Consider the following 17,337-nt stretch of genomic DNA (forward strand, 5'->3'; position numbering starts at 1 on the left):
GCCTGGTCTACAGAGTGAGTTCCAGGATAGCCAGGGCTATACAGAGAAACCCTGTCTGGACACCCCCCCCCAAAAAAAAAAGATGTGCTTCCTTGTTTAATGACTTAACCTTCCAGATTTCCTGATTATTGTTTGGACTTTACTAATATATAAGACAGCTGGAATTCTTGCCCAAGATTGAATGACTTGTAAGTGAGGTAGCAAGGTTAGGTCTGGAAAGCTGGGTCTCTGAGTCTGGGTCCTCATTGCCTGTCCACAGAGAGAAAGGTGCAGGAAGAGTAAGCCAAGAGCTTCTCATGCCCACCTTTCTCCTGTCGATATCCCAGTCCTCCCCCACCTGCCTCTAGCATCCTCTCTGGGCATCTCTTTGGAAGCATCTGGTTCCCATCCTTACATGACTCCTCGGCAAGTGACCAGAACAAGTCACTCCCTCAGATCACGGAGCATGTGTGGCTTAAGAGGAGGCAATGGGTACAGAGCAGCCAAGAGAGGGGACAAGCAGGGGAGGTTGGTGTGTATCAGTTGAAGCTTCACAGCCAGGACCTGGAGAGCATTTATCAGAAAGGCCAACATTCGACAGATGGCAATGAACCATCCTGGCTACTTGAAGGCATGGAAAGGAGAGGTTAGAATTAGAAAGGAAGACAGTTTAGGCCTGGAAAGAGGAATACGCCAGGACCTTCAGGAAGCACTGTGCTGTAGTTATCATCTTTCCCACCTGGACTTGGAATGTCTGTAGAAAAAGCCATGAGAAACTACTGTGGAATTGGAAATGGGAACAGAGTGTCATTGGCCATGTGTACATAGCACCGCGAGTGCCCATCAAAGAGAGGAGGAGGGGCTAGAGTGGAACCATAGAGGAACCCTGGGAGGGACAAGGAAGGCGCAGCGAAGCTCCCTTGAAGATCTGGGCAGAATGGGGGAGAGTCGCTTCTCCGACAGTTTCTTGGGAACAAGCTGGGGCAGAACAGAGGAGGAAAGGCTCGACAAAAAGGGGCTATGCTAGAAGATTCGCCACCTGTTCCTTACCACTCCTTACCTATTGCTCTCAGCTCTGTGACTCACTCTTGTGTTTATCAAGTGTCTCCTGTGTACCAGTTATCTACCGTTTTAGGTGCCTGGGTACATGACCCGGGGATAGGGGTGGGGAGAATAAAAAATTATGACCTCCTGGGGGTTAGCTTCTAGCAAGGAGAGACAGACCATATGAGACACCATCCCCTGCCCAGTATGAGAGTGACAGAGTGGCAGGGAAAGGAAAAGAGAAGCTGAATGGAGGGAGGCCAAGGAAAGGAGAGTAATGTATGTGGCTCAGAGGACAGTCTGCCAAGAGATCAAGACAGGCAGGATCCATTAGAGTGTTTTCCAGCTAAGGGGAATGCTATCAGGGTTGACGGGAGAAAGTGGCAGACTAGTACAGATGAGGGGTTCAGGTTGTGAGCAAGCACCTTCCGGCTCAGTCCTTCAGGTTGCTGCACAGACTCAGGACAGGAACACAAGATCCTGCCAGTCACTCATCAGGCCCAGCTGTCCCATCACTCACGCCCGCTGCCCATTGGTTATTTTTGCTGTGGAATGTGCCAGCCCCTCGGATTCTCCTGAGGAACAGGGGCTCATGTTACCCCCCTCTGTCCACTCAGCTCCTCCATCTGTGAGCTGCTGTGTTTGGGGGGGTGCCTAGGGTCCTCTGGCTGGAACTAATATGGGTGGACAAGTGTCCTGTCTCAATGCACATCCTTAAACATGTGTCTCCACGTGTACCATTGACCACTTGTGGGCTGAGAGACAAGAATACCTGTATGTAGACAGAATGTAGAGGATGGAACCTTAAGTCCCTCAGATATGGTGGCACATGTCTTTAATCCCAGCACAGAGAGGCTGAATTTGAGACTAACCCAGTCTATATAATGAGCTCCAGGTCTGCCAGGGCTATAAAATGAAAGCCTGCTTCAAAACAAAAACAAAATAATGATAATTTAAAAGGGGGTCTCAAATGTAAATATCCCCAGGATCTACGTAGAAATAAAAACAAACAAAAAACAAGATAGGAATTGCTGCTGGCAATTGAATTTAAGTGTGTTGTCTCACCCTAAACCCAACCCAATTCATTGGGTCTGTGTCTGTATTTATTTCACTGCCAAGGTTTTAAAGCAATAAGGTCAGGAGACACACCAAAGAACCAGCATGTGGTTCTTTATGACACAGTGGTCAATAACCTAGTCAGAGAACCCAGGTTCCCTCAATTTATTAGCTCTGTGACCTGGGACAAGTAATGGCTTTGTGGGACAAGTAATTGCTTATGGGAATTAAATGAGTTACTCTCACAAAGTCCTTGGCATAACTTAGCCCAATATCGACCAAGAAGACTGTGCTCAGAGCTGGGACTGACGCCACCCAGTGCATGCTGGGATGAGACCTGAAGTGATACTAGTTCTCTTAGCCTCATCCACTTGTCAGTTAAACAGGGATGGGAATACTCTTGAGTTTCAGGCTCCTGCCTTTGTTTTGAATGGGCCAGCATGTGTAAAGAGCCAGGCCCTTGGCAAATGCTAATGGGACCTAGTTACATTGTTATTAGGAAAGGAAGTTGGAACTTTGTTTAGACACAGTGTGTGTGCATGCTGCTGCTGCTGCTGAATAAGGTGTGCTGGGCAGTAGCAGGGGACACACCAAAAATCTTGTTAAGTAGCTCACTTGTGAGAACATGAGTTGACTTTAATTAGGAATATCTATGAGTAACCTTTGGCTGCGGCGGTGGTGTGTGTGTGTGTGTGTGTGTGTGTGTGTGTGTGTGTGTGTGTGTGTGTGTGTAAAAGGGTGGATGGACAGACAAACAGATGGATGGAGGGGAGGGGACATCACAGAAACATTCAGAAATTAGAGCCGAAAGGCAAGCCCTTTTTTGAGGAGCCTGGGTCCATGACGGCCCTTAGTCTCAACCCAAGGACCTTTGCGCCGAGCATGACCTAGGCGCCCCCACCCGGTGCTGTACCCTGAGGTGAGTTGGGTGCTGTCTGAAAGTGTGCGTGTGCGCATGTTTGCGGAGTACGCCAGAGAAGATGCTGCTGGCCTTGCAGAGCCAGCCTGCGGGAGGAAAGGGGATGCGGCAAGGAGGCCGCCTCTCGCTGCCTACGGAAGTGGCCTGAACTAAAGGCTACAGCACCCCTTTCTGTGCCTCAGTTTCCCCATGTGCCTGGGGCCCGAAAGGCAGATGTGGGGTGGGGGTGCGGGCTCTCAGCGTCGGGAGGTGTTTCGTGGGAGAGCTGGAGAGCAGGCGAGTGCTGTCCCAGGGTGGGCAGAAGGGTTGGAAAGGGAAGGGTCGCCAGGTGGGGCGCAGGCTGGCGGAGGAAGGGCGGGCTCTGGACGCCGCCGCCTTCATCTCACCCCCACCCCGGCTCCTGAGGCCCGGCGGCTTCTTCCGCCACCCGCGCCGGCTCCTGCCCGCTCCCCAACTCGCCCCCGGCCCCGCCTCCGACTCCGCCCCGCCCCCGCCTGTCCCCTCCTCGCCCGGCCGCCGGCCCGGCCCCCTCCCCCGCCATGAAGAAGCTGTGGGTGAAGAAGCGTTTCCAGGTGAGGGCTCCGGGGGCGGGCGGCTCCGGGTGGGGGCAGGAAGGGCTGGGCGCCCCGAGGGAGGGCGGGTCACCGCGGCTGGGCCCAGGGGAGGGGGCGATGGAGTAACGCTGGCCCCACCCCAGACCTGCATAGTGGGGGCGACGGGCCCAGCACGTTCCTGGGGAGGGGGCGCCCTGGCCGGCGACTGGAAAGCGCAGGCGCCTCCCCGCGCTGAAGGGCAGAAGCCCCCATCAACCCCAACCCCCTTGACCCCTGGAGGCCCCGGTTGCAGCCTCAGCATGTAGCGCCGACTGGCTGCTTTGCCATCTCACCCACATCCAGCCCCGGCCTCAGTCCCCGCCCGACTTTTCCTGGGCCCCCCACTCTGCAGCCTTCGGTATTCCGGAGATCCTAAGCAAAGCGCACGGATCCGCGCTGAGCTCCATAAATTTTCCCCAAGCGCTGTCCTCTAGATAATGTGGGGCCTCCTTCCTGCATTAGGGAGACGCTGGCTTTTGAGCGATGCTTTACCCTTTGCTAGCCCTTATCCTGCCTGCTTGACACCTACCCCAGGTATCTGCCCTTCCCCGCAGCGAGAATCTGTATCCTCAGCCCTCCATCTCTATTCATTCTTAGCGCCCCCACACCATCTTCCCTCAATCATGCTGACTTCCTTGTCTCCTCCCCTGTATCTCTCTCTGGGCGTGCTGCTCTGACCCCAGGCTGAGTCTCTGTCCCTTAGGAAGTACTAGGGTTTGCTCTACCGCCTCGCTTCCTTCCCTGGCTCCTCCCCAGAGCCCAGCTGGATACCCTAGAGGAAGGAGAGCTGAGCCATTTATGACTAGGGCAACCTAGTGGCTCAGGTCTCTGCCCTGGCCCCTGGTAGAATTCCTGTTTGATAATAGCAGATTGGAATGAGAGGTATATGGACCCAAGAGCAAGCCTCCCCCTCACCAACTCATTCTGGCTTTTCTCTTTCAGAAAACCGGCCATTCCCGCCGGGCCTTTGGCCGACTTACCCATGGTGCGTGGACTTCTGGCTGCTGTAGCCCATGCCCACTTCTCTTCTTGGTCCATGTCCCTTCATGAGGCATTATGGCCCTGAAGATAGCCCATGAGATGTGGAACCCCTTCTCCATCTATCCACCCCCAAGAAGGACAATTATTCTCAGCAGCAGAGAAAAGCCCTAGTGTTTGGGAAGGGGCTCCTTAGCACACCCACCATAGGGGGGCTCTCTGTTGTCCATCTGTGGGACCAAGTGCCATGATCTGGCAATGATTACGTGGTCACTGCTTGTTTTGGTACTCAAAGGGAAACTGAGGCACAGAACATGACAGACTCTAGAATGTTGAAAAATGCCCAGGAATCTTTATTCCTAACCTAACCACAGCCTGTTTTTTTAAGGACCACTCAGTAGTAGAGAAATTCTTGGAGGAAGATGGCTGCCATAGCCCAGTGCAGACAGATGGGAACGCATTTGTAAGGAAGGGCAGAAATACAGTGCAAATACTGAGTCTGTGACTGGGCACAAGTGGTGTGTGTGTGTGTGTGTGTGTGTGTGTGTGTGTCTAGTGAGAGTATCAATAAGTGCTAAGGGTACCAGAACCACTGGGCAGTTGAGATGATAACTCAAGCATATGGGTCTCCAGTGTTGGTACCTTCTGGGGAGGGGTCTCCCTCTCCCCCTCATCCCACAGAACATCTCTGGTCTCCCTGGACAGCAGGGGCCCTCATGCCTCCCTATGTTCTGCCTGCCTTCCATGCCCCATCCCACACACTCTGATAACTGTCTGTCCACATCTCTCTCCTGCTGCTCCTATGGAAGCGAAGTTTTCCGCTCCTGCAGAAAGCAAAGTTACGGTAGGAAGCTGGCTCCTGCCCTAGCCCCTCACTCCCTTTCCCAACCCAGTCTGGGCTTCTCCTCGCACTGCCTCAGTTACACCCTGATGCCTTCCGGCTGGTTTGGGGTTCAGGACAGCCTGGTCCTGCTGTTGGTTGCGTGCCTTGACAGTACAACTCTGAGGTGACTCCTCTTTGTTCCTGGGATCCTGGAACCTAGACTTTTGAGCCCTGCGAGTTAGGGCTTTGTTACTTGGGATGCAGCTATTCGAGACCTTAAGCTATTGTGGACATGGTGAGGGTAGATGATGAGGCCCTGGTAAGCCATTAAGTGGGTGGGGGTGGCTTATTTGAAGGGGTCCATGGAAGTAAGGGTGAGCATCCGAGGAGGAGTGGTCCAGAGATAGAGCCTGGGCACCAGCATGGGAGGGGCTACTTTAAGCATCCCAGGCTGGTCAAGGGGATGTCGGGAGCAAAAGAGAGTAGATCTGGGTCCTGGAACTCTCCCTGTGGTTAAGATGGAACTTGCTGTGGGGGAGGCAGGAGGCGACTAGGGAAGAGTTGGAGGCATAGGGAGGAGGTCTCTGCCCACACAGACCCCTTCTTATCCAGACTCGGAGACTGCTGAGGATGACATCAGCGATGTGCCGGGGACCCAGCGCCTGGAGCTTCGGGATGACAGGGCCTTCAGCACCCCCACGGGTGAGCTTTCTGGGTGCTCCAAGAGCAAGCCGACTGCCTTCCTACAAAGGGTGCCTCTGCCTCACTGTGCTCCTTTCTTTAGGGGGCTCTGATACCCTGGTGGGCACCTCCCTGGACACACCCCCGACCTCCGTGACAGGCACCTCAGAGGAGCAAGTGAGCTGGTGGGGCAGCGGGCAGACGGTCCTGGAGCAGGAAGCGGGCAGCGGGGGTGGCACCCGCCCCCTCCCAGGCAGCCCAAGGCAAGCACAGACAACCGGGGCCGGGCCACGGCACCTGGGGGTGGAGCCGCTGGTGCGGGCATCGCGAGCTAATCTGGTGGGCGCAAGCTGGGGGTCAGAGGATAGCCTTTCGGTGGCCAGTGACCTCTATGGCAGCGCGTTCAGTCTGTACAGAGGACGGGCGCTCTCGATCCACGTGTAAGTAACTGCCTCGCCTGGGTCCACACTGTCTCATCTCACCATGCTGTCCTGTGCGGCCCCATCACTGCTCCACCAGCCTCCACCCTGGTCTTCTCTGCCTCATCCATCTCTGTGCCTTCCATTCCCCACTGCTTCCACGCTTAGCCTTGGCTACACTCTCTCCCCACACCACTCCCACCCACGGCCTCCTGCTCCCACCTGTGCTGGCTCACAGTGCCGTCTTCGTGGTCTTGTGGACCCCCTCTGTCCCTTCCACGTCTCCTCTAAGAGCTCCAGCTTGCCAGGGCCCCTCTCCTGCCTTGCCCATGTAGGCTCCAGTTGTCCTAGGATTCCCCCCTCCCGCCTCAGAGGCCCCCTCCGTGCCTGCTGTCTCAGCAGCTGCTGCCTTTTCCTCTCCCTGCACATTCCTGTTCCCATGTGGGCCTTTTTCTGGGAGGAACAGAACCTTTCTGCACGGCAGCTCCCGGGAGAGCAGGAGAGAGCAGGGGAACAAGACAGCACCCAGGAGAGAGACGAGAGCGAGGTGGTCAGGGGCAGCTGGGACAAGGGGCCTGCAGAGCATGTGGTCTGTGGGGAGGCAGGGGGCCAAGAGACAAGGAGGGGGTGGGAATAGGGAGCTGGGGGTGGGAGTGGGGTTGGAATAGCAGTGGTAGGGGGTACATGATGATCTCATGGACCATACCTGAGGATGGCTCCATGGCTGATGTGGAAAGGGGATGCATGACACGTGGAGGTGTTGGAGTGAGGTATTGAAGCCATTTTTGGAGATTTGGGGATGGCAGAAATGGGAGGGGGTTGCTATGTCAGAAGTGGGGAGTGGTTGATGATAGATGTGATGAGGGTATTCGGGGAGCTGAAAGGGGGCTTGATTTGCGATGGGTGTGGGTGTCAGGTGGACATATGGAGGTTAAGCAAGGTGCCCTAGTGGGCTGTTTAAGCCGGTGCTTGGAGTGGTTAGTGAAGGGCAGGCGAGAGGCCTAGGTCTGGGCAGGGGCCTCGGGAGCTCCTTTGCTTATCTTATTGCAGTTATCAGGCTCTCCTTCCCTGCCTTTCTTTCCCAGGCCCCAGCCTGAGCCTGGAGTTGCTATGGCAACTTCAGAGGAACCCATTTCCTTAGTGATATCTGTGGTACAGAGTCTGGCCTGGGGCTAGGAGCTGCCAGCAAGAGGTCTCCTCTGCTGTCCCCAATTTCTCTCCAGGCCTCACCCAGTTCCCAGAGATCATTCCTTAAGGACTCTTACTGCCCCCCACTCGTACTCCCCCTCCGCAGACTGCCTCCTTGCTGGCATCCCCGCCCTTACCCCTTCCTCCTCTTCCAGGCAGGGGTGGGTCTATAGAGTGGGTGGTGACTCAGGTAGTCTAAAATATCCTTACATTGAAGCAGCCAGAGACCTTAGGCTCCTGGACGGCACTGCACTATTTCTTCTCCTTTCTGTGTTCCCAGAAACCGAGACAGTTGGACAGGAGCAAAGACTTAGGGATCAGGCTATCTCTGCTCCATTCCTAGCACCACGTCCTAGCTGCCGCCTTGGGAAGGCACTGGACCTCCTTGAACCAACCTCAAGTTTATTTATCTGTAAATGGGACAGTATCAATCAGTCTGTTGAGGGACTTCTGAAAGGAATTTTTTTTTTTTTTTTTTTTAAAGCTCAATGCAAGTGCAGTCTCAACCCATGGCTGGCATACACTAAGTTTTCAGTGAGCATGCTCCTGGGTTTTCAGCTCTCTCTGATATGTCAGGAATGATAACGGCTCTCAGATACTTTTTCTTGCCACTCTCCCTGCATAACATGTCCTTTCCCCATGCAGACAGGGGAAATCAAGGCCTGGCTTCTAGGCATCAAAACGCTGTTTGATGAGAAGGAATTTTCGGTTGACAGGTTCCCTCACTCCTCCTCTCCCCCACTCTTTGTTCAATCCCACTTGGGAGTTATTTCTGAGCAGGGCTAATTCTGAGGGAGGACTTCCGCGCTTCTCAGAAGGGTTTCCAAGGACTCAGATTTTTACCCATGAGGGGTAGACAGAAGCCTATACTATGAGGAAACTGATCAAGAGGTAGGAGAGTCTGGATATTCCATTCCCAGAGACCCCAGGTGCTGTATGCAGTGTCCAGACAGAGCCTATGGGTGCTGGTGTTAAGGAATAGACTCAGGTCACAGGGACAAGATACTGCTCTTTAAAGGCTCACCTAGTGAGGAGGCAGTTGCTCACTATGAAGGACAAGTATCCTGTCCAGACTGGGTAGGGCTCCTGTGGGGACCAGGTTGGGGCAGGAATGAGTAGGAGGCACATTCCCGAGAGGAGCCCCTCCCCATCCAGCCCTTGTGTTTTCCTGTGCCATCTCATCTCTGGGTCCTCCTCAGCGCCATTCCTTTCTCTCCCTCAAGCTCAGTTCTTGCTGTGTCCCAGCTTCCAGGGCTGGGGGGAGGGGGCTGGCCAGCACCCCTGGGGCTGAGCCTGTATTGGACCCAGCCAATAGCCCAGGCTTCTGGCGCATGAGCCGCTGGCCTCTCCCCAGCACCTGCTCTGGCTGTGCCTTCGAGGGGGTGGGGCAGGAAAATCTGGCCCTTGTCACCCCAAGCCTGCCCAGCATGCACCACTGCTCAATTCCTCTCACAAGCTAGGGGGTCTAGGAGGGAAGGCCCTCTGAGTCCTCCACCCTTCTCGGCCTTGGTTCTCCAGCAGCATTCCTCCGAGTGGATTGCACAGAGAGGAGCCTGACCTTCAGCCTCAGCCAGCCAGTGATGCCCTTCGTCTACGCCCTGCCCTTCCACCTCCCTCCAAATCCGCTTTGCTTCCCCCACCATCTCCTCGGGTGGGAAAGAGGGCTCTGCCAGGACCTAGTGCCCAACCCCCAGCTACTCCCACTTCGTCCCATCGGCGTGCTCAAGAGCCCTCCCTGCCTGAGGACATCACCACCACGGAAGAGAAGCGAGGGAAAAAGCCCAAGTCATCGGGGTCATCGCTGGCGGGCACGGTGGAGTCCCGGCCCCAGACGCCACTGAGCGAGGCTTCGGGTCGCCTGTCAGCACTGGGCCGCTCGCCCCGGCTGGTGCGCGCGGGGTCCCGCATCCTGGACAAGCTACAGTTCTTCGAGGAGCGGCGACGCAGCCTGGAGCGCAGCGACTCGCCGCCAGCGCCCCTGCGGCCCTGGGTGCCCCTGCGCAAGGCTCGCTCGCTGGAGCAGCCGAAATCCGAGGGCGGTGCGGCGTGGGGCACACCCGAGGCCTCGCAGGAGGAGCTGCGGTCACCTCGGGGCAGTGTGGCAGAGCGGCGTCGCCTGTTCCAGCAAAAGGCGGCCTCGTTGGATGAACGCACGCGACAACGCAGTGCAACCTCGGACCTTGAACTCCGCTTCGCCCAGGAGTTAGGTCGCATCCGCCGATCTACGTCGCGGGAGGAGCTGGTGCGTTCGCACGAGTCCCTGCGTGCCACGCTGCAGCGCGCCCCATCCCCTCGGGAGCCCGGCGAGCCCCCACTCTTCTCTCGGCCCTCCACACCTAAGACCTCTCGGGCTGTGAGCCCGGCTGCCACCCAGCCGCCGCCTCCCAGTGGTGCGGGCAAATCTGGGGACGATCCTGGGAGGCCCCGAAGCAGAGGGTCGGTGGGCAGGACTGAACCGGGGGAAGGTCCGCAGCAGGAGATCAAGCGTCGGGACCAATTCCCGCTAACCAGGAGCAGAGCCATCCAGGAGTGCAGGAGCCCTGTGCCGCCCTTCACCGCGGATCCCCCGGAGGGCAGGACAAAAGCCCCCTCCGGTCGCAAGCGGGAACCTCCTGCTCAAGCGGTGCGCTTTCTGCCCTGGGCCACTCCGGGAGTGGAGGACTCTGTTCTGCCCCAAACCTTGGAGAAGAGCAGAGCGGGACCTGAGGCTGAGAAGAGGCTTCGCAGAGGACCTGAGGAGGATGGTCCCTGGGGGCCCTGGGACCGCAGAGGGACCCGCAGCCAAGGCAAAGGTCGCCGTGCTCGGCCTACTTCCCCCGAGCTCGGTAAGAGCACAGAGAGGGCTGAGAATGTCCCTCAACGCTGTTGAGAGAGCTCAGGGAACAGCGGTTTTGCGGCTTCTAGCTTTAACACAGGCAGGGGTTGGAGTAAAAGTACCATTTAGGATCTGCTACTGGTGAGGTGCAGTGTGAGTGTGCTCAGTGCGGCAGAGATGTGAGCAAAGTGTCTGCTGGAGGGCCTCCCTGGTCCAGTGGACTGCTAGGCAGTGGGGCCAAGGACCATCAGCTGGAGGAGGCACTGGCTGGAACCTAAGGCGTTCTCATGGCCCCCCATCCATTTGTGGGGACAGACAGTCTAAAATTCTTGAGAAAAACGGAAGCTTCCTTAACCCTTTACTCTGTCTCCACCCCCACGCCCGTTTCCTTACCCCTTTGTGGCCACACTGAGCCACCCTTACCTTCTAGCCTCCCCTGTCCCATCCTTGCATCCTGCCTCACTGATTCCTATGGATGATGAGTAACATCACAGGCAGAACGCTATTGTCCCTAAGTCCCTGCTGCTTTCCCCCAGTGTGTCCCAGGTCCTGCCAGTACCTGCATTATTGCACATAACCACCTTGTAATTTGCTCCATCAAAACTATTTTTCATCTCTGGGTCAACACCTCAGAATCGTTAGACATGTTTAGGTTCCCTCCATTGTACATTCCACAATTACTGTGTTCCCACAACAGTGTCCTACATGTTGTGTCAAATAGACCCATAGAGATGTCACCTCCTCTCTGCTTACCAGCTGTGCGAAGCACCGAACGCTACCCTGCCCTCTTCCCCATAACAAAGCTGAGGCTCAGAGAGATCCGTCTCATTTGTTGAGGGTGATAGAGTTAAGAAGACAGCCGTCCTGGGGTCTTCACTGCCCTTGTGGCTGCCTACTTTGTCCATCACCTAGCTGACAGGATGTTAGAGGTAGAAAACACTGAGAAAGGAGCTGGAGGGAGGGAGAGCTCAGTGGGAAAGCATTTGTCCGGTTTGCACGAGGCTCTGAGCTCAACCTCCAGCACACATTCAGAAGATATCTAGCCAGACCCATAACAGTGTGGTCTTTATCTCTCTGTGGTATCCTATAAGCAGGCACCGTGTCTTATTTCCTGATGAACTCCTGGTACTCTGTGCTCAGTGAGTGTAGTGTTACTATCTGCTGATGGGACAGCATCAAAACTGAGTTTCCTAAGACCGTCTGATCTCTCTACCACTGCCCCTTTGGGGAATCTGGTGGCCTTATACGTGACCATCTCCCCACCCCCACCCCCCACAGTCCCCTGTGAACCCAGTACTGCTGTTTAGGTCTTAGGTGGCTAGTAGCTTGTTCTCTGCCCATTGGTGCTTAAGTAGTCTTGTAGCCCCTAGAGTGCTTTGAAAGATCTGCCAGGACATACAAAATGGCCAGTTCATGTGAAGACACCCACTGCACGTACCACTGCCCTCCAGTGCCAGCAGCAATTGGGAGTGAAGTATGGTCTCTGGCACCCTGTTCTGGTTAAGAACATTTGCTCTGGCTTCCCCTTCCTTTGTCTCAGGACATTCAAGAGAGAGAGAGAGAGAGAGAGAGAGAGAGAGAGAGAGAGAGAGAGAGAGAGGCCTTTGCTTCCTTCAGACCCTGTCTTCCAGAAACTTCTCATGCTGGGTTTTGGTTTTCTAGGATTCTGTACTGTCAGCATCCCCTCTCCCCACAAATGTCCCTCCAATGACCCTCCAAGTCTCATGTCCCTTACCCTCTCTACCTCTCTGCTCCTGTGTCCGGCAGAGTCCTCAGATGACTCCTATGTGTCCGCTGGGGAAGAGCCCCTGGAGGCACCCGTGTTTGAGATACCCCTGCAGAACATGGTGGTGGCGCCAGGAGCTGACGTGCTACTTAAGTGTATCATCACCGCCAACCCCCCACCCCAAGGTGAGCTACAGGGAGGGCTGGAGGCAGGTGGATTGTGGTGGGGAGCTAGAGATGTGGGGACTGGACAGGCTTCCTGGAATCCTCTTACAGCATGGTGGGGAAGAGGAGAATTGTCCGTCCATGGGGCTGCCCTGACTCTGGTGTGTTTTGGAAGATTGTCCCCTACCTCCCCAGCTCAGGGGTGCAGCAGCCCGAGCTTCTGGAGTGAGGGCAGGTTCCTCAAAATTCCCCCAAGGGAAGATGACTGAAGATGCACTTTGTTGGCAGGGTGCTTGCTCAGCACACACAAGGTTTTGAGTTTGCCCTACAGTACTGCATGATATAGTGGAGCATCCTTGATCCCAGCTACACAGTGGGCCTGGGCTACATGAAACCCTGTCTCACTTAAAAAAATATTGAAATGGAAAAAGAATAAGCTGGGCTCCTGTAGGGTCGGGGGCAAGGATGAGAGCTCCTAGCTGTCCCTTTGTGGCCATGGCAAGCTGGTTCTTTCTCCTTTCCCACAGTGTCCTGGAGAAAGGATGGGTCCGTGTTGCACAGCGAGGGGCGTCTTCTCATCCGGGCTGAAGGTGAACGACACACACTGCTGCTCAGAGAGGCCCAGGCTGCCGATGCTGGAAGCTACACAGCCACTGCCACCAACGAACTGGGCCAAGCTACCTGTGCTTCTTCACTGGCCGTGAGACCTGGTAGGGAGAGCCTTCCGGAGTGGGTTCTGGTTGGGGTGAGCTGTGGAGTCTTCCTGGTGAACATGACGGTGTGGGTTCCGAGTCATGGCTTCCCAGTGTGCACAATCCTCCCTTGTGCTGGGTCTGACTCTCTGGAGGAAGCAGTTTAAGTGATCCTAGTCTCAGGACAGGGGTATGCTCATCCAGAAAAATCCATGACATTGGCCAAACTCATCTTTGAATATCCTAAAGAGCAGTGGTTCTCCGCCTTCCTGATGTTGCCACCATTTAATATACCTCGTGATGTGGTGACGCTGCCGATATTAGTTTTGTTGCTACTTCATAACTCTAATTTGCTAGTGTTATGTATGAATCATAATGTAAGTAGCTATGCTCTCTGGTGGTCAAACAGGGGGTCCTGTAAAAGAGTCATTTAGACCCCAAAGGAGCTGAGACCCACAGGTTGAGAACTACTGCTATAATGGTATCTCTGAATGGGGTCTGGTGGAAAGGCCAATTGTCTTTGAGTTTATGAGAAAAAGAATGAATGAATCCTATTTCAAAGGATTTAAGAGGCTCCAGGAGCTTCTGAGATCCATTTCTTCCCAGAACAAGAAGAAAATTGAAAGTAACAAGGAATCCAAGTGCCCTACAGAGGCAGCACCGAGAATACCACTCAGCGTCTCTGTGTCAGCCATGCTGAGGCGTTCCTGTCTATGCTTCACTTGGTGCCAGACTACTTACTCCTTTGAGTTTCAGCCCAGTATCTCTCAGGTTCAGGCAGGGCTGCAGCAGTATCTATGTGCATGGCAGTTCTATTCATTTAGGTGGTTTCGTCTAACAGTGTGCTGACCTTGGGTGGTGGGGTGGAGACGGGCAGGGTGTTGAAGCAGGAAAAGATAATGGTGAAAGCCACAGATGTTCCCAAATGGATGTTTCCAATGGGTATCCGAAGTCTCTGGAAGCCAGAGCTTGGAGAACAGTGTTCTGGGATGCTTCAGGGCCCGGGAGGAGGCTGGGAGTCAGTATGTCTCGTGCTCTGCCTTTCTTTCATTCAGTGTTGCAGAGACAAGCTTGGAGCCCATGGATGCACACGCCAGAGCTTCAGCCCTTAACGCATTCCCAATTTGGGAGTTCTTTGTGGGCTCTGGTATCAGCCTTTGGGCTGTGTCAGCTCCTTTGGTGGCATGTCTGGCTTGTGATCTTTGTCCTTCATTTCACATCCCTCCCTGGAGCTGTCTGAGGCTCTCTCCTCTCTCCTCACACTCCCACTACGCTGAATCATGCCCACCCATCCACTTCCCGCTTCCATCCTTCCATCACCTCCGGGATCTGGCCTCTGACTCAGCTCCCAGCTCTCCTAGGGGCCCCAGGCCTGGCTCCAGAACTCCAGTCAATACCTGGCTTGAGCTGAGAGCTGGCAAGGGGCGGGGTATGAGGTGCCCCAAATCCTGGCTGGTGGCCACCTGGGAGCCATTTAAGGTTTGGAAAGCAGCTTGGGGCACGGCAGCTGTCAGCACTTGACTGGGAGTTCTGTGCTTGCCACGTTGAACCTCCTGAGCTTCAGTTCCCTCATTTGTAAACCAGAGATAATTATACCATCCTCACGGATGGAAGCGAATGTGCGAATGAGCTTTATGAACTGTAAAGCTGTAGACAAATGTTAGTTGTTAGCGTTTGAGGGTGCTGTCGTGCACATGAGCTCAGCTTTCCGTGAGGATCTGGAAAGGGCCATGTCCTTCCCTGCCCTTTTCTTCATACTCTCTGTGCCTTGGGGATTCCACTCCTGTTCTTCCAGAGCCCTCTGTCTAGACCCTCCGTGCCCTCCAGACCCTAGGTCCTCAGCTCATCATGGCATCTCTGTGCCTGCTTCATCCTGGACAGCCAGAAAACGTTCATTATGTCATTGGGTTATACCAAGCATCACAGGAGGCCCCATAAGTCAGACTGGCTCCAGGGCCCAAGAGGCTGGCTGGCAGGCAGGTCCAGACTCTGCCCTGGTTGTGGAGCAAGCTGACTTTCTTACCCTACAAGGCACTGTTTGGTCTAGAGTGGTTGGATGGAGGCCACAGGGCCCAGAGAGTAGCTGGAGAAGGCAGAAGCAGTGGTGGCGAAGACATTGGCAATAGAGGGGGTCCCAGACTAGGTGTCCATCGGTTGTGATGATGCGGTTGTCCGGCTGTGGGGGTACAGGGAGTATGAGGAGGGAAATGGCACTGTCTTGTGGGAAGAGAACTCTGTTGAGTCACTGACCTTTCTGACTGCCTCCCGACCCTTACACCCAGGACCATGGAAACCAGGCTGGGTGCTGGGTGCTCAGTGTGCTTCAGGGGTAGCCACCCCATCAGGGCCTGCTTTGGAAAACCTACAGGTGTCAATTCTTCATTGGGAATGACAGTAACCAGGACCCAGGCAACTAGAGAATTCAGCCATTGGCCTGGGAAGGCAGTCTCACCCACTGAATAACCCTAAGTGGGGTATAGATGGAGGGGGTCTCTGGAGTGTGATGTGAGTGCCTAACCCAAGTGAAGCTTCTGATAGCTGCCACATCTGTCCCACAAGCCTCAGTTGAGTACCTACTGATGCCAGGCACCCTGTCTCCGAGTGTTTGCTTCTGTTTGCAGAGTGCCATGTACCTTTTCTTTTTCTTTTTCTTTTTTTCTTTTTTTTTTTTTTGGTCCCCAAATCTTTTCATGTCTCTTTCCTCGGGCTCTAGTGAGTCCTGTATGTGTGCGTGGTGCGTGCGTCTGGATGGATGGAGCTGTAGATGTGTGTTGCCCATGCATGTGATGCTCCTATCTTACAGATGGAAAAAAGAAGAATATGTTTTGTAGCCAGGCCAGGCTAGCAGCCTGGGAATCTGCCTGCGAATGCTATTAGCAATAAGTGATATAGGAATGGAAATTGCTTATTCAAGTAACAAATTTGTTTGAGTCTGGGATAAAAGTAACAGCTCTCCCGTGTTTGCTGAGTGGGTCCTATGTGCTAGGCCCACAGCTGATCACATAAGTAACCTTTAACCCAACTCTCACATAAGTAACACTTAACCCAGCTCTATGAAGTAGCTTCTGTCTTCTGTCTTCGTGTCCCTGTCACTCACTAATTCGGTAATGGAGACTAGGGAGTGCTAGCAAAGTGTTCCAGGGAGCAGCGCTGACCACCACACCTTCACACGACCAGGGAAGCGTTCTGTGTCTGTACTGGGCCCTGTGATACACCAGTCGCACCCAGCATCCAGCATTTCAAGTGTGGATAGTCCCATTAGGAGCTTTGGTGTTTGCACAACGTCACTTTATTTGTCGGGCTTGTTAATGCTCTCAGCTGCTAGTTCCCCTCACCTCAGTTAGAATGTTGAGCTAGGGCTGAACATCCCTAACCACTGCACTCTACAGTCTCCTTCCCTGCTACTCTGAAGACGTTGGGGCTAGGGTATTCCCTGAGACTGTGAGGAGGAGATTGCTCTACGAGTAGCTCTCCTTGAGGAGGAGTCTCTGTCCCCTCTCCTGATTCTCCATCTCTGTCCTGTTTCCTGATGCTCTTGGGTCCTTTCCACTGTAAACACTGGCAGGAGGCAGAGGAGGGAGGCTCAAAGTGCTTCATCCTCCATCCTGTTGCCTGCACGACTCGCGTGTTTGAACATAGCCGTGGCCTTGCACTATGCCTTAAAACTGTCCTCATTTAACTGCTCTCTCTCTCTCTCTCTCTCTCTCTCTCTCTCTCTCTCTCTCTTTCTCTCTCTCTCCTTCCTCCTCCTCCTCCTCCTCCTTTTGGTCTGTCATGTAAGCATCACCTTAATGGATGAGCGACGTACTCAGTAAGATTAGTGAGGTTCTAAGAGGATGGAGAATTGTCCTCCAATATTTGGGCCAGGAGAGTGCATTCATCATGACTTATCTTAGTCTTATATTTAAGATCTCCATTATCTTGTTAGGAAAGAGATTATTTATTGGGCAACGTGAATGCAAAAGGTAAGGAAGAAAAATGTGCCACCAACCTCTACCCTCTTCTCTTGGTCTGGGTCCTAGGCCACCAAGTGCATGGTTTCAGGTTCCTCCCTAGCAAAGACAGTGACCACTGAGAGAACACCACACAGCCCCTGTTATCCGTTTCACAGGGATCTGGACATTTGAGAAAGCAGAGTACCATGGTCTCCTCAGCCAGACTCACCCCTCCCGCCCTGTTCCCAACTGTCAGCATCAGGGGTACCTGTGGGCTGACTCCCCAAGGCTGCCACTTAGAACAGAGCTTATCTGTCACCCAGAA

The 17,337-nt window shown here is 54.4% G+C and overlaps 1 protein-coding gene across 1 annotated transcript in view; it reads left to right on the plus strand.

The window, feature by feature from the left end:
• The window catches only part of Speg (striated muscle enriched protein kinase), a 57,037-nt gene that overhangs the window by 3,660 nt on the left and 36,040 nt on the right, over positions 1–17,337 (plus strand). The window contains exons 2-7 of the mRNA XM_029538680.1: positions 5,384–5,413; positions 6,005–6,094; positions 6,177–6,513; positions 9,199–10,505; positions 12,263–12,406; positions 12,913–13,095. Coding sequence (XP_029394540.1) covers positions 5,384–5,413; positions 6,005–6,094; positions 6,177–6,513; positions 9,199–10,505; positions 12,263–12,406; positions 12,913–13,095 — 2,091 coding nt within the window. The remainder of the gene's footprint in view (positions 1–5,383; positions 5,414–6,004; positions 6,095–6,176; positions 6,514–9,198; positions 10,506–12,262; positions 12,407–12,912; positions 13,096–17,337) is intronic.

The sequence above is a fragment of the Mus pahari genome, chromosome 5 (assembly GCF_900095145.1).
Source record: "Mus pahari chromosome 5, PAHARI_EIJ_v1.1, whole genome shotgun sequence".
NCBI classification, from domain to species: Eukaryota; Metazoa; Chordata; class Mammalia; order Rodentia; family Muridae; genus Mus; species Mus pahari.